The sequence below is a fragment of the Desmodus rotundus genome, chromosome 4 (assembly GCF_022682495.2).
Source record: "Desmodus rotundus isolate HL8 chromosome 4, HLdesRot8A.1, whole genome shotgun sequence".
NCBI classification, from domain to species: Eukaryota; Metazoa; Chordata; class Mammalia; order Chiroptera; family Phyllostomidae; genus Desmodus; species Desmodus rotundus.
In genome coordinates this window covers 150,660,780-150,687,980 of record NC_071390.1, presented here as the reverse complement: position 1 = coordinate 150,687,980, position 27,201 = coordinate 150,660,780, and the positions used below count along the sequence as shown (strand labels likewise).

Below are 27,201 nucleotides of genomic sequence, written 5' to 3'. Positions count from 1 at the left end.
AAGATGCTTTAAAATGTTTTCTGACAAACCATCCTGTGAGAATAAGATTTGGATGAGGGATGGGTAGATGGGGATCAATGAACAAACACACCAGGTTCCCTCTGGAATCATATATGACCTAAGCTCAAACCCAGTGAATATCAAGAGATTATAGAATTAAACTTCTGGTTTTATTTCAGCATTATTCTGGATCCTGAAATTTTGCCTTCTTTTTCAGTATTTTCTAGTATCTCTCTTTTCTAGTGAGTATAAAGAATACCAATGTTGAAGTAATTTGTAAAAAATTGTAAGTTTCCATTAAAATCTCATGACTTTGCAAATGTGCAGAACTTCAGCATAAATAATCACCTCCCCCCAACTGTATTGCAGAATGAATCACGCACACCCCAGCTGCGAGAGTGAGTACAGAAAAGACAGATCTCCATTTCTGGCACAACTTCCAATGCCTCAGTGGAGACAGAGAAAGCTCCAACACAAAGTTTACACTGAAGCGCTGTGGCTCCTAGGGACAGGGAAGAACTACCAAAATGTCCTGTACGGTAAAATACTTAACACACGACGCCCCTCATGCATTCTGAAAAGGACTGGCTTGCAGAAGCTCAGGACGAGGGACGTTATGGGGCTGCTCTAGTCACCCCTCTACTGTACAGAAACCCAGCGACGGGCTGTACTTCCAAATGTGGATGTTCCCACAAGACTTGGTGCTGATCTCTGGTCCTGTACCTTTATCTGACGACATTCCGGTTGCACTAATCCAAAGAGCAGCTCACAAAGCTTCAGGAATGATATTCTCCTTTGATACTAATTGGTACTCTAAATTTTGGAGGGTGAAGGTTCCAGTGGATTCTAGTCTATAGCACATGTGTAAAGTTTTAAACTGATCTGCTGACATGGCGGAAGCTGCTCACGGAAGAATTATCTTTGACACGTAGTGCACAGTCTGCCTGAGCTGAGATAGTTGCTTGAGATGAAAAAAAAAAAATGTGTTAAAGTGCTTTAAAAAGGAAATTTAAAAAACAGTTGTTAAAAGATATAATGGTAGGAAAAAAACCTTGTTTACAATAACAATGAACATAGATAAAATACTTAGAAATAAACTTAAAAAGAAAAACTGTAAACTTACATGAAAAGCACCCTTACATTCTAAAACACCCTGTAAGCCAATTGTAGACCTGAACAAATGGAAAGACATTTTTGGTTCTCGGTTAGAATGTCTTAACATCATCAAAAAATATCTGCGTTAAGCTACTTTGTAAAATTTTGAAATCCCAATGAAAATACCAATAGTTTCTTTTTTTCTGGAAATAAACAGATCTCACCAAATACTACAGTTCAAAAAGAAAAAACCCCCCACACATATGGTTGGTTACCTGAGGAAAATGGTTTAAGAGCTATGAGAGAGGAATAGCCAAAGGAAATATTAAAACTTACTGCAAAGTCTCGGTAACCAAAATGGTGTAGCATTAGAGTACAAACAGACAGACCAATGAAAGAGAACAGCAAGTCTGGAAAGACACTTGGTCCCAGAAGGAAATTTGAATGTGATACAGGTGCATCTCAGAATGTGGGGGCAAAGATGGACTTTTTTGAATATATGGTGTTGGAACAAAGGATAGTCATTTTTAAAATGATAAATTTTGATCTATTCTTCATGCTATTCATAAGCACAAACTCCAAACTCATTGGGTATTTAAAAATAAAATTATACAATTAATTTTTTAAAGAATTGAACTCCTCTGTCATTCGTCTATAACCTGAAATACAAAAGGTTTTATAACTATGACTCAGAAATCAGATGCAATAGAAAATATTGATATATTTGACTATCTAAAAGGCTACATGGCAAAAACACTGTATACAAAGTCAAAGACCACAAATTAGAAGAAAATATTTGCAAATATATGCAAGATTAAAAACTTAGTGTCCCTAATTTATAAAGAACTTTTAAAAATTGATAAAAAAGAGACCAAAAATATTATAGAAAGATTTGCAAAAATCGTTGGAAAAAATTGAATAAGAAGTTCCCATAAAAATTAAAACATTAAAAAAAGTTTAAAACACTTAAAAGAAAGAAGGGAAGTGAAAAACAGGAGAACAAAAAACCCACAAAGAACAGAAAACAAATAATAAAATGGCAGAACTAAATCCAAACATTTCAATAATTATAATAAATGTAAATGGTCTAAACATACCAAATTAAAAGACCGATATTATAGAGTAGTTTAAAAAAAATAAAAGGAACACAGATGAATAGACAAATCGGAGCACGAAAAGAAGAAAATACTCAATATACTTAGGACACTTGGAAGCATGCTAAGAAAAAAACTGGAAAGCATGATAAGGTTAACCCAAAGAAGAAAAGATTGGAACGGGGAGTATTTAAATGAAAAAAAACAACAACATTGAGAACCTGTCCTTTACTGTACGCCAGTCTATGCTAGGATTTCCCACATGCGTGGAAAGCGTGATTTGCTTTCATCCTGATTTCTAGAGAGCAGAATTCATGAATGTTAATGAGAGGTACAGAGATTATCAATCACTGTAAGAAGCCAAAGAGAGAGCAGACAGGTACTCTCACTGGCAGTGTCTTCACTAAAGCTAGACAAATACCACAGATGGGAGATACTATGGAAGAAACTTAAGAAAAGGAAAGGAAGTTACATTATTATTTTAATCTTTTATTACTGACACCTTGATATGAGACTGACAGGTTCTTTCTACTTTGAACTTGCTAATTTATAATTTTTCCTGCCAACACCTATTTATAGTTTGAGAATATAAAAACCCACTAAAATTCTGCAGTTCAGTTCAGAAACTGCAGTTCAGCAGTTTTATGCAGACACTGGTCATCTAAAAAGTCTGATGATGGGATTCCTGCTCCAGAATCAAAAGGAAATGCTGCAGAAATTTTTTACTTCTTACAGAAGACATATTTAGTTTAATCTGCCCAGCATTCATCTTCTACATTTCTGTATCTTCCACTCTGTGCATGAACATTGGGTGGGCTGATTTCCCCTCTATCTCAAGGGTAAAGGTGTGACCAGCCTGGCCAATAAGAGCTCTGCATTCCTAGGCCACAGGATTGGTTCAGACATGGGTTATATTATCTAACCGCAGCTATTCAGAGTAGATACTAAAACTCTTATTTGAGAAGTCAGTATAAAAATTACTTTTGTTTTCCCTTTCATAGGGACCTTGAGGATGTATATTAGCCAGGGTAGGCTAGATTATGTCATAGTAAAATGCCAAAACCTCAGTGACTTAATGCAATAGAAGCTCTCCCTCCTAATCATGGATCAGCAGGGCATCTGCTCATTGAAGTCGCTCAGAGACCTTAGCTGACGGAGGCCTCATCTTGACGCATACTTCATTGACCACCATGGTAGAGAGACGGGGGCATAGTGAATAGTACACTGGCTCATAAACACTTCTGCCTGGAGGTTCACATTTTACTGGTCAAAGCAAGTTATATTTCCACACCTAACTTTAAGGGGCAGAGGAGCACAAAACTACCATGTACCCAGAAGAAGGAAAGCTGAAAAATATTTGGTAAACAACTAACAATTATACGGAATATAAAGCTGGTATTTGTAGGCTTGTGGAGAAGAACACTGGCAGTGGTGGAGGAGGATGGAGTCCTGGTAACTCTGTTTGAGCCTCTGGATCCAGCTGTGCCTGAAGCTGGGGGGGGTTGGGCTGTTAGTTCCTGTGAAACCATAAACTCCCTTTTTTGCTTAATTCACTTGGGCTTTCTTCCATAACCAACAATGAAAGAATCCTGAGCCACATACTCAACAAACAACAGACTCATACAGTACTTCGGGGTTTTGAGGAAGATGGCAGAAGGTGGAAGGATGTTAACACAGTCTTGAAACACCACCCATTTATTAGGCAACTACAGACAGAGCCTCTAGGTGCCACCACCTTGTTACGGATATCTTGGACTCTGTGTGGGGTACAGGTGACGATGCTGTTAGAGAAAGAAAACCAAAAATGCACGGATTCTAACTGCTCCTGTACCAAGTTTCTGTATCTTATCTTGACAAGCTCTGAAAAACAGGTCAGGAACGGGTGGTTTTTATTTTTTTTCTACAGGAGAATGGCATTCTCTGTAACTCAAAACCTACTGTGGAACCAAAACCCTGGAATCATGAGGGAATCCCAGGCCATGCTGGCCCCTCTTGAGTCCGTGTAGCCAGCCTATGGGGAGCGGAACACAAGAGCACACTTCAACTTAGCACTTGCTGTGATCTGTCTCGCCTACCCCAGAGCAGCTTTGAGGAAGACAGGCTTGACTCCTGGGAAACATACCCAAGAATATCAATAAGGTAAAGAAGGGGTATGGCCTTGTCCCTGTAGGCAGCACCTTTGGGTAGGGAAGCCGGGGCCCAAATCCTGCCTCTGCTACTTCCCAACTACGTGTCCTTGAGAGTTTCTTAACCTCTGAGCCTCAGGTTGCTCAGCTGTTTTGGGGAGACAGGCGGGGGTGGGGGAGTAGCATCTACCTCAGAGGTAAGAGGTGGTTTTAATTCAAAGGTGAAGCATCCTATGCAAGGCCAAGCACCTAATAGGCCTTCCTTGCTCCTTCCTTCCCATCTCACCACCTGCTGTCTTTCTTCCTTATTTGCAGGTGTACATGGGGAGGCTGCTGGTGTGCGGGCAGATTAGGAGTTCTGTGTACATCAGAGAAAGAGCTCTCGTCAAGCTTTGCAAAGTCTGGTAACGTTCAAGAGCAAGTCCATCAACTTTGGTTTGTATTTCTGGTAAACCTCTTTGTACACATTTCTTTGCATATACAAACACTACAGGTAATTTTATATAAATGAGATCACAGCGAAGGGCTTCTTCAAATAGCAAGGAGACAATAACCAGCTAGATGTATTTTTCCATCCTACTAGACTGATGGATACTGTTAATAAATAAAACATAAGACAAACTGGCTCTTTCATGGAAAAATCTTAGATGTTTTTCTTTTTTCTCTCTTTTTTTGTTTTGTTATCTTTTTAAAGAGAGGAAGAGAAACATCAATGTGTGGTTGCTTCTCACACACCCCCTACTGAGGGCCCAACCTGGCCCACAACCCAGGCATGTGCCCTGACTGGGAATCGAACCATCAACCCTTTGGTTTGCAGGCTAGCACTTAATTTGCTGAGCCACACCAGCCAGGGCTACATTTTTTTTTTTTTTCTTTAAACGAACTTTCCAGAACAGGCACGCTGGACTTTCATTTCAATAAGCTGCACTCAGTTCACCGAACATCCGCACATTTATTGAGTACTTGTTGTATGCCAGGTATTATGCAAGTATGAATGGGACATAAATATGAGTAAGAAGTAATGTTGCCACTAAAAAATCCAGCCCCTGCGGGGTAGGGGCTTCCTGCTGTTTGCCACTGTCTCCCCAGATCCCACTCCTGCCCGGGGCCCACCAGGCACTCAGGAAACAACTAATGACGGAGGAAATGGCCAGCCCAGGCGGCTCACGGTCCACCAGGAGTTAAAAGGAAAGAACATGAGTCATATTGGTGACTGCATTTCTCCATCCAAGAGTAGTTACTGATTAGATCAAGAGGTTTGGTGATCTGTGAAATCTGAAATGAGATATGATCACAAAGACAGAACTAATTCAAATATTTTTCTCAGAAAAGAAGTTTTTCAAATGCTTTGACAACATGAGATCTTATAACTTGAATAACTAGAATTTTCTTCCGGGTTCTGTTAGAGGAAGGCATGCTCATACTAACAGTGATAATGATTACCGAGTGCTTCCCACGGGAAGGACAAGCCTTCATCCTCCCTGCGCTGTGTGAGGGTGGTACCTGGATTCCCCCTCACAGAGGAAGAAGCTGACAGATAAGAAGGAGCCAAGGTCACAGGCCTAATGGGCAAGGACACTTTCAGTTCCAACTCTCAAAGCCTTCCTTCCACACCACCCTCTGCTCTCTCTAACCACCACACTACATTTACTTCCTCTTATAATCTGCAAGGCGTTTGCTTTTCTTTTTTTATGAAAGGATTCATGTCAATGGTACCCGTGTCACACGGTGTTCGAAAGTTACGGAGGGAATCAAGTGTAACAGGGATGCACTATCTCCTGGTGCAGACCTGGAAGGAATCTTTCAGTAGCTGGAAAGAACAGGCCCAATACGAGCATTTACTTTGCGTTGCCCCCTGAAATTGGGGTTCTGTCCAAAGCAAGGGTATGGACTAGAAGGAGAGATGGTAATAAAAGCAGTTAAAAATCCTGTGGTTTGATGGCTAAAGAAGGAAAGAGTTCCTTCAGGTTACCACCCACTGTTAGCCTTGCGAGGACTGCCAGTGTTTGGGACAGGCGTGTCTCCCCAACGAAGGGTGCTTTCGTTTCAGCACTTTCCAACCCCCCTTAAGAGTGCCGTAATCCCCTGTGGAAAACAGATAAATTGAGGTATTCCAACACCAGAGATGAAACGCAGACCCCAGGGCCCAATCAGCAGTGACCTCACGCCACATTCCAGAGCTGGCCTTCACAGCGAGGCGCGCACGCAGACAGCAGTCTCGTGTTCCATCAGTTGTTGGGGTGAGAGTACTGGGGTTTACAGAATAGTAATTGCTATGGGAAGGTAATGACCTCCCCTCACACAGGCCTCGTCTGCCTTTTGTAACCAGGAAAGCAATGGGCCCCTTGTATGTGTAACTGAAAGACTCTCATTTCATCAAATCAAACTTGATCATACATTAAGAGGGAACAAGTAGCCAGTATTTTTACAGTCTGGTGAAAACAGGACTTTGCAACTCTCAAGTATTAAATGCATTCAAAGCAAAACTAAATAACAGAAATGTTCTTAATGGTTACATTTGTTTTTCATTTTTTACCGGCTATATTCTTCTAATGTAAGACAGGTATTACTGCCCGGTCACTGCCACCACCAAAACAGCAGCTGTCACTTCCTGACCACTCACACTGTGCCACTCACTGTTCTAACAATGCTGTGATGCCGGCGCTGCTAGGACACCCATTTTTCAGATGAGAACATTAAGATACAGAAACGATATGTTAGCCTGCAGGGCCACACAATGAATAGGCATCAGCAGTGGGGTTCCAACCCAGGCAATCTATGGAACCCCAGGTTTTCACCATTGTGACGGGCATTGACAACTTGATTTTGGCCTGGCAGGGCAGGGCCCAGGTGTTATTAACAAAACGAGGGTTCGTGGTCAACCCCGAAGGTCTCTGGGTCTCAGAGAGCCAGAGGCGACAGAGACGTGAAATGTAGCCCGTTTCATAGCTCCGCCCTGGGAGACATAGCCAGGGTCAGGTCAGAGACTGCCAGACTCAACAGAACTCAAGAGGGCTTTTCGCATTAAGTGAGAACAAAAATAATTTATTGAAACTTTATAAGGTCACTGAAGTTTAATGTCTCCCAAAGGGCTTTGGTATTAAGTGGCCAAGGTATCCCATCACAAAATAAAAATAAAGTCTTGTATTTTGTGGAAACTAAAAAATTTCTACCTGTCATCCAAGCTCTGCATGTATTCAAAGAGTGCCATTAATATTCCCAAACTGCCACATTAAGTCTCTTCTTCCAGCCAAACAAATGACCCGAGTCCCCAGGCACCTGGGACTTCTAGTCACAGACTCACTCATTTGGTAGATGTTTGCCAAGTGACTACTACACGCCCCAGCCTGTGCTCAGTACAGTTCTGGACCTCTAAGGACACGCATCAATGTGTGGGTCTTAAGTTCCTGTTTACAAAACAGTGAGACAATGACAAGCAACCATTTCCAAAATGATCAGACTGCTGCTTACTCCATTCTTTTTTTTCAATGACAGTAAATATTCAGCTTTTTTCATATATTTTTTGTTTTTTTATTACTTTTACTTTAAAATTACAGTTGAGGTACCACATTATATTAGTTTTGGGTTGTCCTATTCTTTCATCCCACTAACAGGGAGGGGCAGGAAAAGCCTGGCAACCACGGTGAAGCGGAGGCCACGGCGGCCTGTGTCTGGGCCCCCTGGATGGTGGGAGAAGGAGGCCAGGACCTGGTGCTGGGGCTGGCTGGAGAGCACGGCCCCTCCCATGGGGCAGCCGCCACTCAGCTCCAATTGCTTCTTTACATTTTTCTAGAAAAAACTGAGCTATTTATGGGAAGTCTCTCCATTGCTCTGGTTTGGCTTTCAGTTGAAAGTTTTCACAAACACTGAGGAGGCCAAACAAAACAGGCACAGAACGGCTAAAGCTTACTGGTTATGAGTCTGCAACCAGTTTGCCTCTGAGGAGTTGTAGGAAAGAGGCAGCCCAACTTGGGAGAATGCTGTCATGGGCAATCCCTTTGGGTCCCTTCCACATCCTGAATCGACTGAATCGCTGGCAGAGCTGACCGAGTGCTACGATGTTACCTGGTCACAGACGGAATGGGGGCCTGCAAACACAAGGTATGGAGAGAAGCAGCAAGGCCTACAATCTCGACTCCCTCCGTGGAAGGAGATGACATGCCGGCCAGCCCTGCCTGCAATTGTTTCATATTACATACACACAGCTAATTGGTTATGACTGGTACAGTGATTACAGATGCATTAGCAATTTGATTTTTTTTAAAGAACACATTAATCAAGACTACTAATATAAGCAGCCACCAAGACTGCTCTCATTTTTCTCGTCCTCTCTTCCACAGTGTATTGTGGCTTTTAATATTTCAGCTGCCATATCATCACATCATGTAACCCATTTACTCCAGGTCGTCGTCTAATGGGATAACCCAGGGAATCACTTCCCAAGACTCAGTTACTTTGGTGCCAAGTAAGAAAATCCAAAGGGAAGAACCTCCTGGAAGCGTGACACGCTGACAAGCTCCAGCTCACTCACCGTGAAAGGGAAGAAAGAGTCCCCGCACGAACCCTGTCCTGGCAAGAACTTCAGCCACTAAATGGAACAGCTGCATCACAATAAATAATGAGAAATAAACAAAATAAATAGGTGGGGAGGAGTAGCCGAAGCCGCTCAGCCCAGAATCATTATGCAACACGGTGCAGAGGTGAACTCTGGCTTTGGCCTCAGAGGGTCCTTGGTTTGAATTCTAGCTCAATAGCTGTGCAATCGGCACTGACAGACATGGCTAGCAAGTCGTGAGTTGAACGCCTGTAAGAAGAGATGCCCACTGATACCCAGGACTCTGCCAACAGACCCATTCCAAGACAACTTCCCCCCTGTTCGAGGACTTGACACCTTGTTTAAGTGATCCAGAAGAGAGGGTGAGGTCCTAGATACCTCAAATAGGGTGATGCCTCAAGGAAAAGCCCCTTCCTGTGCCTAATCAAGGGGACTCCAGATGGAATCCACTGCTCCAGTTCCATACGGATCACCAGACCTGACCCCTAAACTTTCTGATTCAGTAGGTCTGGGGTAAAACCTGCAAAGCTGTAGGCTAAACAAACCTCCCACGTGATTCTGATTCAGCTGGCTTGCAGACTAGCTCTTGGAAACCACTCCAGAAAAGAATCCAAATGGATGTTCACAGACACATCTGTAGTAACAACAGTCTGAAACCCCCCATCCTGCCTTCTGATAGATCAAGCTGAAGCACTCAAAACTTAAGCACGTGGACGGTATCATTTTAATTCACTGAAAAACCATTTTCACGGAGCCATGCTCAATTATATTGGATGTCATGCTCAGTCATATGAAGAAATTTTTTAGGGTTTAGTAATAGAAAATGCTTTTTTTTATTGGCCGATACTTTTTGATATTGTATAAAATGTAAAATGTATAGATGATTTCTCTCTCTTTTTTCAACTTTTGCTTCTTAGAAGCTGAGGTGAACATCTAAACTGACTTTTACGATCTGTATTTTTTTGATGTTTATATGTTCTTGATTTCCTACTTATAATTTGTATGTATAGTAATGGCTTAAAATTCTTTGTGAAATAAATAATTCTTTGTGTACTAAATTAAGTAAAATGTGAGCCATTTCAGTTCAGTGTAAAATGTTAAGTTACTGAAGTACTACACAAAACCTTTGGTAACTGGATTGCAGAGTGGATGGGAAGTAGAATGAAATCCTATGTTTGAAGTGGCTTTGAATAAATTTTTAAATGCAGCTAAAAATAAAAAATAAATTAAATAAATAGAAATGAAAAATCTCCATCCGAAGGAGTAGGGACCCCAAGGCTATGCGCCCCAATGTTGAGCTCATTGGAGAAGAACATTGCCAGGTAGGGCTGCATCCTGCTAGAGGGCCTGACCTCTCTCTGTGTCGGGAGACTGTGAGCCCAGACACCTGGGTCATCCCACAAGATGGTTTCCATGCGATGTCTAGGTATTTCTGGTGCACAGTAAACATTTAACCCTATCAGTGCTGGTCGGTGTGCTAGGACTATGGAGCCAAGTATTTGAGAAAGAGAGAGACCAAGTCTGTCAGTGCTGTTCACGTCACACAGGCGAATGCACTGGTGTCTGACACCCCAGCTTCACTTGGGGGGACCAACGAAAGCTGAGGGTCAGGTGATAACCCAACCTGTAAGATTTTCCTCAGAGAAAAGAAGTAAAATAAGGTAAGTTCATCTCACCTATGCACAGTTTAAATGTCCTTTTCTTATGAAGTTAAAAAATATTTCAATTCCAAAATGTATATATGAAAGAAAAATGAGTCAACTCCTAGATTTATTTTCTAGGTGGAATTGGGGTAGAACATGTAGATTTACTACCCAGATGATATGTTATTTATAATATTTTGCTTATCTGGAATAGAAGAAATATCTTTCTACAAAACAACAAATGGGGTTTTATAGAGCAAGAAGATTTTACAGAAAATTGTAATCATTATCAAATTCTTCTCTCACCATCTAAAAATCTCAGAACCAGTTCTAGACCCCCAAAGGGTGAGCTGTCAGCCCAGCCTCCATTTAATCTCAACCAAGTCTAGGAATAAAGTGAAGAGCATCATGAAAATGCCAAAACCTTGTATTTATTCCTTCCTTCCTTTAGCACAATTTAAAAATGGCAGCCAGAAATGTGAAGGAGAATGATATATGGTCGCTGCCCTGAGAAGCTTAATGTAATAGAAGAGGTAACAAACAAGAGTGGTAGCTGTATACAGCTAAGTGCTACCTAGGGCAATCCCATGAGATAGGTACCATTATGTCCCCCATTTTAAAGATGGAGTAGAGGAGGTAAAGAGAGAGTAACTAACTTGCACAAGATCACAAGGTAGGAAGAACAACTCAAGCATGTGAGGCAACACAAATACTGCAGAGGTGCCCTAGGCACTGGTCAGTACTGAGGCACAGGGTTCACTTCAGGCCGGGATAATTAGGGAGGGAATAAGAAATGTAGTTGCATCTTAGTGAACAGGTGAGACTTTTACAGGTAAGAATGGGGGGCTGGGGATGTATTTTAGGAAATAGTATTAAAATATAGCACAGTTGGAAAATACTACATTGTAGAGATGAAAATAAAATTGTATATACATACATATTTTTTTTTTTTGCTTAATCACTTCACCTTCTTTCATCCAGCTCCCTAAAACGCCTTCCCTCTGACAGCTGTCAGTCTGTTCCATGTATTCATGCCTCTGTTTCTATTTTGCTCAGCAGTTTTTTGTTCATTGAATTCCACGTATAAGTGAGATCATATGGTTTTTTGTCTTTCTCTGACTGACTTATTTCACTTAACATAATAATCTCCAGGTCGATCCATGCTGTTGCAAAAGATAGGATTTCCTTCTTTTTTTACGGCTGAGTAATATTCCATTGTGTAAATGTAGCACATATAGACACTGACAATGGTGTGATGTTAGCCAGAGGGGAAGGGGGGTAGGTGGAGGCGGGCAAAGGTGAGGCTGGAAAAAGACTTTTCTTGGGGTGATGGGTAGACGGTGCAGCGTGAAGATGAGGTTTTATTGAGTTGTACACTTGATACCCATGTGGTTTTGTGAACCAGTGTCACCCCAATAAATTCAATTTAAAGAAAGAAATAAATAAAATTATTTAAACCTTGGGGAGGAAAATGGAAGTGTTCATAAACATATCATTCATCTGGATTTAAAGCCTTTCTCATTTGCATTTTTCTGCACTAGCATTTTGCAATTTCCCCTTCATTTTAAGCAACAAAATGTTCCCCTGGCAAAGCTGCAACCTATTTGCCACGTTGCAGGGTGTCAGACTAAACACTGAAGCTGAGGCAGGACTTTCTAATTCCCTCATTCATTCAATAAATACGTACCAAGATCCTTCCATATGACCCCAAGCATGATCAGTGCTTGAAATACAAAGGCGAACAAAATTCAGAGAGTTGATGGTCTGGGAGGGAAGGCAGACACTAATCAAAGCATTACACAAACATATGATCAACCGTTCATTTCAGACACACAGTGGGGATGCAGGGCGCTGAGCTAGTATGGAGAGTCAGACGGGGCTAACCCCCAGGACACGTGTTCTGAACTGAGCTCCAAAGGGGGTTACTGAGCTGGGGCGGGGAGTTAGTGGGAGAGAACTGCTTGTGCAAGGAACTCAAGTCTGCCGGGAGTATCAGGTATTTAAGGGACTGAAGCCTGTGGCTGGAACAAAGGATATGAGAGAACAAAAAGGCCTCCAGAGTGAGAAAGTGATCATAGAAAAGTGACATTCTGCACTTCTGTGAAGTCCAGTGCAGAGGGTGTGTCGCTTCGTCCAGACACAGGGGACACGGGGTGTAGCGCACTACTTGGAAACGGTTTCTAGCTCCTCCCTTCCCCAGAGAGTAGTGACCCAGATTTTTTTTCAATCTGATCATGTCCATTTTTGCTATTCTACTAATTTTAAGCAAAACACTGATTTTTTTTTCACTTCCCAAATGCAAAACAAGAGTCCTGCCCTTAAAAAAAAGAAAAAAACAATCACAAAACCATATATGTATATATGTTCCCAGAATTTTTTCCCTGATTTTTCCCATACTGAATCTGAATTTAAGATAAATGTAGGCATAAATTGGCTCAAGAAAGAACTATAAAGATAATAACAATAAGGAAGTAATTAGGAATTTGATATTTGGATTTTTCTTTGCACACACCCTACCAAAAAGTTCCAACAAATATCCCCTGGTGGTCTGTGTTCTATTCTAAACTCTGTGTGGAGATGTCCTGACACATAACATTCTGATGTCTGGAAGCGCTGCTGCTCTGCGATGCTCGAATCGCTCTGAAGTCAACAGTGCGGAAATATCCATCGCTAAAATGAAAGGCTGAACTCATCTCAGACGACGTCATTTCGTCTGGGCATCTGGGTTCTCAAGGAGAACCACCTGAAACACTGAAGAATGTGGTGTGCAAACCCCCAAGGGGACTGGTTTTCTCACAGGGGTGTGAGATTAGGAGGGAGGAAGGGAGAAGGGAGATGGTAAGGAAGAGATTAAAGTTTAAAAATAATAATAAAGATACAATTACAGAAGAAATTGGTGCTGAGCAATCTGCTCCTAGGAATAACATTTAGTGTTCTAAGGTTTTTTGTAATAGACGAAAACAAGTATTTCACTTCTTGTACACCAAAGAGATGACCAAAATACTGTGAACTCTGCCAAGTGTGATTCTTTACTTGGTGCATCGTGCCTATACTTTGACAGAAAGAGTGTGTATTCTCCCAGTTAGGAAGTATCCAATCACATTTTAACTAGGAAAATAATCTTTCTTGGCCAAAGATTGAATTCTTTGCAAGGTGGTGATTTGTACAGAATAGAAACTCCAAATCCGCCATCACTGCATTAAAAAAAAAAAAAATCAGATTTAACTGTTTTTCTTAACCACAACAAAAATAAGGAAATAAAGAGTCCAATTATTTTGGAGTGTAGTTTGGACAAAACCACAGCTTCTAAAATTAAAACCCTAACCATTTTGCATGTTGGAAAATGTAAATTGTTAATGAACATTGCACCATATCAGTTTCCTGTTCCAGATGGTTCTCTGTCGGGTTGGCAACAACTCAAGAGCCTAACGAAGAGGTGCAGGCATATGTCTTGTGTTTAAAATGAAAGGAAAAACAGAAAAAGAAGGGGACTTCATTTTCTAAACACTTCAGTGAAAATTACAATTCCATTTGGGACCAATTCAGTCCAGGTGCTAAGGACAGAATAAACAGGCAACACATTAAGGCAGAAAATGTCAGGCTTCTATGGGAATTACATTTGTGGTTACATTTAAAACTAAGTTTTAAAATACACACCAATATCACTGTCATTGTACACATATGTTCTCCTTCTGGCCTTTTAAATGTTAATCTTCTATTCTCACATAATAAAATAATGTAAGTCAAAGCCTAGAGCCCTTTGTGTCTCTTTTTAATTTTCTTCTGCTGGAATTTCAGGTTGAACCGCTTATACTGAAATGTTTTTCCTCCTCCCCAAGGTCCTAATGATCTTCCACTATATTTTGATTTTACTTTTGAGGATAATGTCTCCTCGAACTTGGAACACGGAGTCAGCACTAACAATCTCAACAACTTCCTTTCCAATATTAGTTTTAGAAACCTTATGTTGACCATAAACCCGGGCCTTCTTTATTCTGGGCATAATGACCTTAGTAGATAAACTGGAAAACACATTGAAAACAAAATCCCACCTGAAACCTTCATGTGGGAAGCATTTATGAGATCTGAGTCTCTACTTATCAGTAGATCATCAAATACACATCAAAAGAATAACAGTAGTTTTCCCTGGGTGGCGGGATTGTAGATAATTTTTTATTTATTTTTCTGTGTTTGTTAAAGAGCAAAAGATCTTTCAAGTATTCTATAAGAAACAAGTAAAATTTCTGTAATCACGGAAAAAATCTGACTATGAATAATTTAAGAAACATATAAACACAACTGGAGCTTTAACATTCAACCAAATGACAATTTCTGCCTTTCTATAGCTTATATTCAAAAAATTATACATAATTAAATGGCCATGCATGACAAGCACAATTACTGCTACTTGGGTGTTGAGAGGCATTCACATGGTGAAAGCAGCTTCAGTTCTAACAATGACTTGAATTGACAGTTGCTCTCATACTCTGATGCTGTTTTCTAAGACACTCGTGAAAATTCCAGGCAATTATTCTTAGGCATACAAATACCTACTCTTGATGTACTTATTCAGGTATCAATGATATCCTCATCTCTTTACAGGTAAAATTTTAAACTCAAGAAAGGGCAGATAAGACGTATTTTTTTAATGTACAGATGTAAAACTGGTCGGTGAGTGAATGTTCTCATGGCGGACATATCTCGCTTCTGTATGTCAGTATCCCTGCCTCTGTGGACTCACTCCAATCCCTATTCTAAGTGTCAATGATGGGCTGTCAGTCACAGCCCACTGCCCATCGCTCCAAATCCCTGCCCCTGCCACCCTCCTGCCTGCCTCCACACAACACAGTTAAGGGGTTTACAAGTCATCTTTTAAAAAAATGGTTTATATATTTTATTAAATTTTGAGAGGTGACATTGGTTAACAAAGTTATGTATGTTTCAAGTGTACAAATCTGCATGTGTACATCATCTGTATATTTGCATAAATGGGGTCAAATATATGGTGACAAAAGGAGACTTGACTTTGGGTGGTGAACACTCATGACTCGTCTTGGTCAAAGGGAACCCCTTTGTCCTGGCTACAGTGCCTGCAAGTCAGCTTCCTTTCCTGGGGTTGATCTACAACCCCTAGAAGAACAAAGCTATTTTTTTTTCCCTGGGTTGCTATTCTGGAATGACATGAGCCAGGAATGGCTGGGAAAGATGAGGGGTCACACAGAGGCAGTTGCGATAGGAAAGAATGAGGTAATACTCAGAAGGAAGAAAAGCTCAGAAGATGCAGAGTCCTGATCACACTGTTGCAGCCCCTGTCCCAACTCTCCTAGTGATAGCTGTATCTCTGGACTTCCCATGTGAGTAAATATAAAAGACAAATACCAACATGAGAAACATATTAACAAAATATATGACCAGATATTAATAACCTTAATAATCCAAGTGCTCTGATTTTTAATTATTAAGAATAAAATAAATAAAGAATAAAATAAAATAGTCCTGGCTGGTATGGCTTAGTGGATTGAATGCCAGCCTGCAAACCAAAGGGCTCTGGTTCGAATCCCAGTCAGGGAATATGCCTGGGTTGCGGGTCAGGTTGCCCGTAGGGGGAACATGAGAGGCGACCACACATTGAGTTTTTCTCCCTCTCTCTCCCTCCCTTCCCGTCTCTCTAAAAATAAATAAATAAAATCTTTAAAAAAAAATAAAATAAATTTAAAAAAGAAAAAGACCATAAGCAGCATATATGTTTTTCATAGGTACTCAATAAAATAAAATTCATATGTGGCCTCTACATTGTTCTCTACATTTCCAAATTTTCTACAGTGAGAAGCTATGGCTATAATAGTGGAGGAAAAACCTTAGGGTAAAGGTAGTAACATAAAATTAAACTTAAGAATATTAGGCTGGCATCCATCAGCAGGTAGGATAAATAAGTGGGTAGATATGGAGTCAAGGATTTTGAGACAAGTTCATGGGCCAGTGTGTGCCTGAGGATAAGAAAGTATCTTTGAAGAGACTTAAACAGCATTTCCAAAAAAAAATAGAGACAGGCTGCAGAAAGTGGCCAACTGCTACAGGGGGTGAAGCTGAGTCAGAGGAGATTGCTTCCCGCCTGAGAGGGTAGTGACATCCGGAAAAAGACAGAGGGGTATTGAGGAAGAGCTGATTTCGAAGTAGGGAAAGGAATATAATGATTCAGTTAAAAATAAAAAGCTTATGAAAATAGAACCATAGAATGGAAGAAAAAAAAGAGACCTTAGATTCGCCTAAAGAGACTCTTATTTTATAATAAGGATCCCGAGTCTGAAGCAAGCTAAGCAACTTAAGGTTACACATCTAGAGACATACTTAGGAGGGAAAATAAGGCCTCCTCTCCGCTTTTCAACCAGATCACCCCATCTCTCCTATCTGGTCTACAGCTCTGTGTTCAAGAAAACTACCCTGTATTCTATGCATTCCATTTCTTCTCTTTCATGGTTGAGACATATATACCAGGTCAAATATGCAGTTAAGAATCAGCAATAATTAATCTCTGTCACTTACACAATTATGATTATTGGGATGATGCACAGATGGAAAATTTAGTGATAGAGACAGTATGTCTCACGTATTTGTGCACATATAACCACCGGTGCGGAAAGATCCATTCCAGGATCTTAGTTAAGAATGACCGTTCTTACAATGTGGTATGGAAAAATCAAGTACTTGAGAAAGTAATTTGTAATGATCCCTTAATATGTTAGCAAAATTACTTAACTAGTTAGCCGCTGTAACACGCAGCTCCAAATACCTTTCTTCATAGCTTGTGATATATTTTAAATATGAACTAAATATTTTAAACTTCACTTGATATAGCTGTTTTGTAATATGTGCTGTGGTTAACTATTTTAATATGTTGGACAGTAAAACTAAATGTAACAGTTGCAACATTTCTCATGGGAGTGATTTAGGGTAGACATGTGTTCTTCATCAGAGTTTCCAGCAGAAATCTTACAAATCTAGAGGAAAAATAGACCCTATTATACCAGACAGTGTTGCAAACCATAATGGAAAACAAGAGTCTGTTTTTTGTTTTGTTTTGTTTTGGCAGCCGTGAGACAAGAAACCTGAAATGCAAAATGAAGGTGTATTCCTAATGAAAATTCTAACACTGGAATGTCACACTAACTGAGAATCCATAAGTTAGAATCAAGAGATGAGGCAGAATCCCTTCAGAAGTGAATTTCCCCCACATCCTGAAGTCGTCCTTCAGCAGAGTGGGTGGATTCTCCAGCCACGGCTGTGACCACTGTCACTTACTGTAATGAGCCTAAGTTTTCATTCAAGTGTGGCTAACCTGACGACTGGTGATGAACTTTTAGGGTCACCCTTCCAGTTACCACACCACCATCCTTGTCGTTGCCAAACCAATAAGAACACTCAAGGTCTAGAAAACATCTTCTCAAGGGTAAGATTTGTGAAATCTTGAAAACTGTTTTTCAATCAGAATGTGCCCTTAGGAGCAAAAATCTGCAAAAATGTATATTCTGAATGTGATGAATTACTGAGGCAAAGCTGTGAGATGAGGAAAGAATGCAGGGGTGATAGAGTAAAGGAAGCACACAGGGAGAAATTCGTGTTAGCTCCTCATCTTTCACGATTCTTTGTTGGAAGTACTTCATATTTTATGACGAAAACTTTCTACAAGGCTAGGGAAAGTACTTGGCCAACTATGAAAAACGCTTTGTTTTAAAGACATACCTCTACTAACATAATAAACGAAATGTCTATGCCGTGTGCTAATGGAGATGCAGGTTTTTATAATAAAGTGGAAGCCACGAATCTCAATAATAATTTCACATGGTCTATGATTACCTGAACTTTTCAAAAAAGTTGTCATAAACAAATGAGAGAGGGAGGGAGGGAGGGAGAAGCCAGAAAGTTCTGCTGCCTGTCTCTGAATTTCCGGTTGAGAAAAATAAATCCCTGTTTGTTTAGCTAACTTGGTAAATTTTCCATTTTATATATATATCCAGGTGCAATCTTAATGCCATGATACAGTAACTGATGATCCCAAACTATCAAGAGGAAGTAGAATAAGGGTCTAACAAATGGAAATTATAGTTTCTATGTATTATCATGCCTCTATGTTGAAACACATACTTTTTAGATACTCATTAATCATTCATTCCCTAGCTTTACACTAAACCTAATTAAAGAGGTCTAACCCCTATTGAAATTTTCTTTAAATATAGTATAGTTTCATTTTTCTGCACGTATCTGTCCAATTTTCCCAGCACCATTTATTGAATAAACTATCTGTAGTCCATTGTATGTGCTTGCTTCCTCTGCCAAATATTAATGGACTATAAAGGTGTGGGTTTATTTCTGTGCTCTCTATTCTGTTCCATTGATCTATGTGTCTATTTTTATGGCAGTACCATACTGTTTTGATCACTAGACCACCATCTTATACCACACAAAAGAATAAATTCAAAATGGGTCAAAGACTTAAATGTTAGACCCAAAATCCTAGACCCATAAAAATCCTAGAAGAAAACATAGGCAGCAAGACCTCAGGTATTGCTCATAGCAATTTTTTATCAGATCTATCTCCCCAGGCAAGGGAAACAAAAGAAAAAATAAACAAATGGGACTACATCAAACTAAAAAGTATTTGCACAGCAAAGGAAAACATCAACAAAATAAAAAGACAACCCATAGAATGGGAGAACATATTTGCTGATAGATCTGATGAGGGATTAATGTCCAAAATGTATAAAGTAATTACAAAATTCAATACCAAAAAATCCCCAAACAACCCAAATAAAAAATGGGCAAAGTACCTGAACAGACACTTCTCCAAAGAGAACATACAGATGGCCAACAGACATATGAAAAGATGCTCAATGTCACTAATCATCAGAGAAATGCAAATGGAACCACAATGAGATACCATATCATACCTGTCAGAATCGCTATCATCAATAAATCAACAAAAAACAAGTGCTGGTGAGGATGCGATGAACCCTTTTGCACTGTTGGTGGGAATGCAGGCTGGTGCAGCCACTGTGGAAGGCAGTGGAGATACCTCAAAAAATTAAAAATCAATCTGCCTTTTGACCCAGTGATCCCACTTCTGGGAATATATCCGAATAACACTAGTATATCCAAAACACTCGTATGACAGAACATAAGCACCCCTATATTTATTGCAGCATTATTTACAATTGCCAAGATATGGAAGCAGCCCAAGTGTCCATCAATAGATGAGTGGATAAAACAACTGTGGGACATTTACACAATGGAATACTACTTGGTTGTAAAGAAGAATAAAATTTTACCCTTTGCAACATATGAATGGACCTGGAGAACATTATGCTAAGTGAAAAAGCCAGTCAGAGAAAGACAAACACCCTATGACTTCACTCATATGTGGAATCTAATGAACAAACAGACGAAGAAAATATGGACAGACTCATAGATGGAGAGCAGGACGTCAGTCAGTTGGGGAGGAGGGAGGTAAGGGAGTGGAGGGATTGAACAAAAAGGAAAAAGGACTCATGGACATGGACAACAGGGTGGTGATTGCTGGGGGACAGACTAGAAGGGGACTAAATGGTAATGGAAAAAATATAATAAAGATTAAATAAAAATAAAGATAGTATGAAAATTCAGGAAATAAATTGAGTAATACAAACATTTTTTATCAAAAAGAAATTTTTCCAAAATAGTTTTGTGTGTTAAAAACGCTATGCAAGTTTTATTTTTCTTTATTTTCTGATTCCACAGCCTTCTGACCTACCAGTCTTAGCACACTGATTTGTCCCTAATAGGTTCCAGGTGTGCCAAGCTGCTGCTTCATTTCAGTTCACAGGTCAACTGGGTAGGACCTAGAGTGGCCAGAGCCCCCGGGCTGGCTGCCTCTGACCACAAGCATCCTGTCCATTTGCCTCAGTGTACTATGCAAACACTCTCATTGTCTAGGTGTGTCCCGGTGTGAGTAAGGGTGGGAAGCACTACCCTACATAACAGCTAGATGCTATCAAAATAACATCAATGGGGGGGAAAATGACCTATTTACAATACTGCATGACCGAAAATTAGCTCACACACGTACCATTGCTTTATCCTTGACAAAATCATGAGTGGTCAACAGGGCACCTGTGTTTACTATCACAGGGGAGATTTGTCCACTCTACACACCGCTGGGAAGAGGCAGAGCCAGGACTTTTGAATCACGGATTTCTGTCTGTGAGCCCTATGCTCTTCCTGCAGGATGACGTTCCAAGTCCGCACAGGTCTTTAAAATTAGCATTTCGATTTCCTTCTCTGAAGAGAGTCCAGATGGTTTTCCTTTGTTTCCTCTTGTGACTGCCATGCAAATACTAATGTATACGGAACCGATACTCTCTTTGAACTTAGCAAGACTGAGAAAGAACAACATTAACCGACATATTTAGGCCGTACCAATTTTCTTTCTTCACCTCTCATTGCTGACATGCAGAGAGCCAACCCTTGTTATTTTGTATGAGTAGAAAAGAGAGTTTTTGCCTACCGCTCTCTCAAAAAGTATCTATTGAAAACAAAATAGTATCCTGCCACTGACCATGCTGAAGTTTTGTTTTGTTTTGTCAATTACAATTTGTTGCTGTCCATTCCATAATAGGAAAGAATAAGAAGAAATAAAAGAAATTGTTGAAATTAAATGGCATAATTAACATATAAAAGGAAATATGAATTTTACACACAAGGCAATTGTTTTAAGAGGTATTCTTGAAATAAAAAGAATTAAGTTTGCTAGTCCTGTTTTAGAAAAACTTGACAACCAATAGATTTCAATGACTGAAATGATATTTTAATTTCTTTATAGCAAAGCAGAAACAAAGAGGACACATGCACAAAAATAGGAAGGTATAAGGAAACATCTATAGGTAGCTATTATAAAAAGATTAAAAAGCACAAGCAATATCTAAAACATTAACCAAATATTAATTCACTGCTTAGAAAATAAGAACATGGTGGAATGGTTGAACATGCATAACTTAAAACAGTAAGTGCAGCCCTGGCCGGTGTGGTTCAACTGGTTGGAGCTTAGTCTCGTAAGCCAAAAGGTCATGGGTTCGATTCCTAGTCAGGGCACATGCCTAGGTTGCAGGTTCAGTCCCCGGTAGGGTGCATATTAGAGGCAGCTCATCGATGTTCTCTCCCTCTCTCCCTTCCTTCCTCTCTCTATAAAATCAACAAGCATGTTCTTGGGTGGGGATAAAAAATATGTGTAAGCAAGCATAAGGTAGAGAATATAATGTATAGTAAGTGCAGCAGTAATGGAAGTGAGCTTCTGGCAGGTTTAGAATTTTGTGTTTAAAAACATGGGCTCTAGATCCGCAACAGCAGGGTTCAAATTCTGGCTCTATCACTTAGCAGTTCGGTGATGATAACACGCTTAAGTTTTCAGTGCAGAAAAAGTGTTGCTTTCTTGATCCTATTGACAGTTAAGATTAGTAAAATTATAGCATTTTATAAAAAGTAGAATTCTTACATTGATTACTTGCTTGTTTTCAATATTACTTTTTAAACAAATTTCATCAACCACATAATGTGCACAAGGCATAAAATAAATTCTGCCACCCAGGAACAAGTAAGGCAAGACTATGAACTGGAATAACATAAGCATGACACTGTGGACAAGTTCATGGTAAAAGCTACATCAACCTAGTTCCACAATAAGCACCTTTAAAAGCAATTTGATTCTTCCAGTACATTCCGGGGTACCCCATCCTGTTCTACAAGACATGACACCCCTAACACCATCGTATTACCTTTTATCACAGGATGCAGATTAAACATTCTCCTCAGCAGCTAACTGTAAGCACAGCCCTGCTTCTCGGGACAGCTGACCTTGCAGTATACTTAAGGGTATGGCTAATCAGCCAAGTCAAAGTCTGTCTTCAGAAATAAAGCCCCTTTGGTGTGCACAGAGGTTTATCGAGGCACGTGGGTTCCACCGGTAAGTTCACTTACATTAAATTTAAGTAGCATGTTTTATCCACCTTGTTTAGACTGAAATATATACTCAGCATTACACAAAGATGCCCTTAAAAATTTCAAATATACTAAGATTTCCACAAATTCTTATTTTTTAATCTTCAACTGCTAAACTTACAAATTTTCCTATCATAAACATGAATGTACAGAAGTGTTTTAAAAAGCGAAATCACCATTAAAAGCAAGAAAATGCAATATCCTGAGCAATCCTAAACAGGGAAACTAGCAAAGAATGAAATGCTGGGTCAATAAACACCTTGAGCAAATATTAAATGAATACTCTTAGCGCATGACCTCAATTCCCCAAGTAATATAACCACATACTAATGTTACAGAAAGCTATCCAAATAACCTTGGCTAAAACACACCAGCTTTGTTGTCTGTGTCTGAAATTACGCACTTCGAGAACAACTTCCGATGAAATTCTCCTAGAATTCAATTTTACTTTGAATCAAATCACTGTTCTTAGCACCATATAAACCATATTTAAGTTTCAGAACTCATTTGCAGCCAAACACATGTAATTGCATAGCGCACTGCACCTAACTGGAAAGGGGACAGATTCCACAAGGTTTCCTTGAGCAGATTCTGAGTTGGCAGGCAGGTTCTGCACTGAGCAAGGAAGTGCCTCATTTCTGTGGAAACGTCACTCGGTTTCCATCTCATCAGGGTTTCATTTTCCATAACGGACAGGGGAAAGGTCAGCAGTGGGCACAAAGGAAAGCACACATGCACGACGCTCGGGCCCACGGCCACACAGCCTGCCTCTGTGCAACCCGGGGCGCCTCCTGGGGAGGCCCACAGGCCAGGAGGAGGAGTCGGAAGACATACAACTACCTCAACTGAGCCTTCCCGAACGGAGAGGCCCACACACCCCTGCACACACACATTCACTAGTGAATGGAAACTTGGTACATTTTTCAAGTATTTAAGTTTTATATGTGTTTTAATAATATCTCCCGCTCAAGCAGACCCAGACTCAGTCCATACTAATAGAAATAAGCTTTACAGAGAATATAAATAAAAACACTGAATTTGATACAGAATAAAACACATGAATGTCTCTGAGTTATATCACAGTTCCTACTCGAAGTGGAAAGTTAGATTTTATAATATTTAATTATATATTTCTCCCAAATTAAATAGCCCACTTTACTGGGATGTTTGGGTATTATTTTGGGTACCACCAAGTAATCTAGCTTCAAATGAAATGTGACATGTCAAAATAGGAAATTACTCTGGAAAATGGTAACTTTTTAATCCTATATCATTGTGTAATATCTTAAGAAGACTTTTTTTTAGTTTGAAATGACAATACTAAAGAGAATATGTCAACAGAAACCCTTTGGATAGGATGCACTACATTTTATTTTCCTTTAAGATATTATGCCCTATGAATATTTTGCTATTTTAACAAGGCTTTGGCTCTAAGGAGTATGAATTCTGACAAGCAACTAGAAGGCTGCTTCACTCCCACGACTAGAAAAAAAAATCTGCAATGAAAACCTCTGATCCTAAAGGCTAGCTAGCTTTCATCAGGCCTTACGAAGTTCTAAACCATTCCAACGAAGGTGGTTACATCCTCTTTCCGAAATGGTTTTTATTTTTAAACGTGTTTTCTGTATCAGTGATGTTTATGTTCTAGATCTTTGTTAGACACTTACCTGTGATTTTTTGCAGCAAAGGCGACAACTTAGACTCCTCACAAAAGACCTGAGCCAACGCTTTCTTCACCTTTTCTTCAGTTGCAGCCAGGTCCTTGTCCTCTGTGAACTCTCCAGTGACAGAATAAATATATATTAGGAGGATCAACAGCTCTTCGGGGCTGTAGTCATCACTGGTCCTCTGGTTCGAAGGCTTGATCAGGGGAAGCAGCTGATTTAACACACCAGACATTGTTGACTCCCCGATGCTCTGAAATAAAAGGTGGTGATGTGACAATATGTTAACCTTGTACAAAGACGTAATTCAAGCACCGTGTCAGTCCAGAGGGCATGCAAACAAGTGTGTGATATTTACTGCCTCCACTGCTTCTTATTTGTTTATTTCTTGTCCTGGAGAGAATACCACAAAAAATTTAGCATTAGAGTTGCTTGTTTTGAAAGATCTAGTTTGTAATAGATTTAGTTTATAAAACTAAAAATACTATAAAAGATCTAGTTTACAAAACAGTTAGTCAAGTTGTAGACCCTATTATTTTATCTTACATTTGGTTAAACAGAATCCACTAGTTTTAAAAATACAAATACAAGTACTTCAGATACTAGAAACCTAAAGTAAAAATAATATATTTGTAAAGTAAATGATTAAAAATAAAATGTGTTAGTACCTATATGTCCAAATGAATGCGGACACTCCTTCAGAGGAATGACCTCAGACTTTGCAGCATATTCTTCTGAATATTCTCTACGTTAGTATTAATAACTTACTACGGTAGTATTTCAGTCTGAATGGGTTCTTTAAAAACAATAACAATGAGAAGTCATTTTCTCCTAAGTTTAGTAAACAGAAGAAGGGATCAAACTGAGTAATGTCACTTGGGGTTCAAGGAATCTTTGGGTCAGTATGAAGGTAATTCACCTTAACACTTTGAAAAAAATTTTTTTTTTTTTGCTTTTAGCTCTTCCACCAATTGCTTGAGTGATATTTAGCAGAGAATTTCAAAGTTCCTCACCTGTGAAAATAGCGCTGCATTACTGGAATAACTGCATAACTTCCAAAGCACTATGCACAAATTCTGAGATTATTGGTGCATGGATAAATCCCCATTTATAATTATGTCATTTAATTTAACCTATAATATAAAATAACTCTATAAAATAAAACCCAACTAATTGTATTTATATTAAAACCTGGGGCCAAATGACCACAGCCTCTGACTTTGACATCGTTCACTCGGAATGCCCATCGAGCATCTACTACGTTCCCGGCACTATGCTAGGTCTGGGGACACAGCGGTGAACAAAATAAGTCCCCTGCTCTCACAGAGCTTAGGGAAGACAGACAGTTAAAGGGCTAGGGAAGTAAAATATGTATTAGACAGTAGTAAAAGAGAGAAAAGTAAAACAGGAAAGGAAAATGGGACCCTGGGGTGTGTGTTTTGTAGGTGAACATGCACCGTCTTAAAGAGGAAAAGCCACGTGAATAAGGGAGCACTGGAATAAAGAAAGACCTACAGAAACTCTCTGAAGTTGGCAGCAAGCAGCTGAATGTGATTCTGTATGGGGATGACTCCCCAAAACGAGCTTTTCTAGTTGTCATTCTCTACCTGGATATGTCATCTCAAGGTTAAGGTTCACAATGATACTATTTAGTACATGACAAAACAGCTGTTACCATTTATTTCCACAAAAATCTTGGATGTTCACAATGTACCACACAAAATAAAATGGTAAATCTTTGGAATGAATAAGGTACAAATGGAGGGAATACAATGGACACTTTACTGTTACATGGTGACGAGACACAATTTACCAAATACAGATACACCCACTTCTCAAAGAAAACTAGCCGAAAGTTTTGAAGGCATCCTAGAACTAACCTACAGCCTCAGGATTCTCTTGAGAGAAACCTTCAAGGGTCCTTTCTTTGCTTTACAAGGTGCCAAAAGCAATTTAGAAGAAAGAAGCTGTGTGGTTGGCCTGTTAAAAAAGGGGCCATGGAGGTTGCAGTTTTTGTGGGGGGGGGGGGTTTGTTTGTTTTTTGTTTTTCTTTTTACTGCATAACCAACTCCTTGGATGACATTAAACAGATTCCTTTATTGCTTTATATCCCATTTCTAAAAAGCAAGTGTATACATCTAGTATCTATCCTAGAGAAGGCCTATGATTCTCTCCCCAGAGCAAAAGGATTTTTTTAGAGATAGTTACACAAAGGAAAACATGGTAGGACAATCATCATAATCATTTGAAAAGACTCACTGACTAGCATCTGGCCATCAGACCATCATTTTCAAGTTGTTAATCTAAGATATGTTGCTAGAGAGCAAAACCCCTTATTACTGAAACTCTGGCAGATTGCTGTTGGCTAGATAACAGCTGTGAACACCAATTTCTAAAATCTCATTCTCCTCTGCTTAATGCATTCCAAAAAGTTAATTATCGAGTGGAATACAAAGTTAAGAATACTGATCAGTCTTAAAGAGCATGAGATATGTGGAAATAAAGAGGCTCCATTTCAAAAAGCCAGATTCCAACTTGACTGTCCACTATCTAGTTCCTTAACCTCTTAGAGTCTCAGTAGACCTCTTGGAGTCTCTTTATCTCGAAAACGACATGACATAACGAAAGGGTGGCTGAGTTCTTAGATTATATTTTTGTCCAGTTCTCCATCTTCACTTTCTTCACTCCCCCTTTTTAAAACACTGCAATCGTTGGTAGAAGGCGGCAAGTTATATTCTCATTGCTGGCTACACAGTGCTCAGAAATGGACAGCTTTACTGGGAAAACAAATGTAGACACAGAAATACTGTAGACATGTGTGCCACATGGACTGGTAACATACTTCCTAGCTCTGTCCACTAAGGGGGTCCAGAAGCAGTGACACCCCAATAGCAATGACCACACCCAGTGGTCAGATCTAAGTTTCTAATATCGTTCTCAAATAAAAGGGAACAGAGATCCTTGGAAAAATGGCTAATTCTAGGGATGGGTCAGGGAAAA

At 39.7% G+C, this 27,201-nt stretch overlaps 1 protein-coding gene across 2 annotated transcripts in view; it reads right to left on the bottom strand.

Annotated features, from left to right (window-relative positions):
* SCFD2 (sec1 family domain containing 2) overlaps positions 1 to 27,201 on the bottom strand; it is a 318,320-nt gene that overhangs the window by 182,969 nt on the left and 108,150 nt on the right. For both annotated transcript variants that reach the window (XM_024573767.3, XM_045183064.3), the window contains exon 5: positions 24,205 to 24,454. In XM_024573767.3, the coding sequence (XP_024429535.2) occupies positions 24,205 to 24,454 (250 nt within the window). The remainder of the gene's footprint in view (positions 1 to 24,204; positions 24,455 to 27,201) is intronic.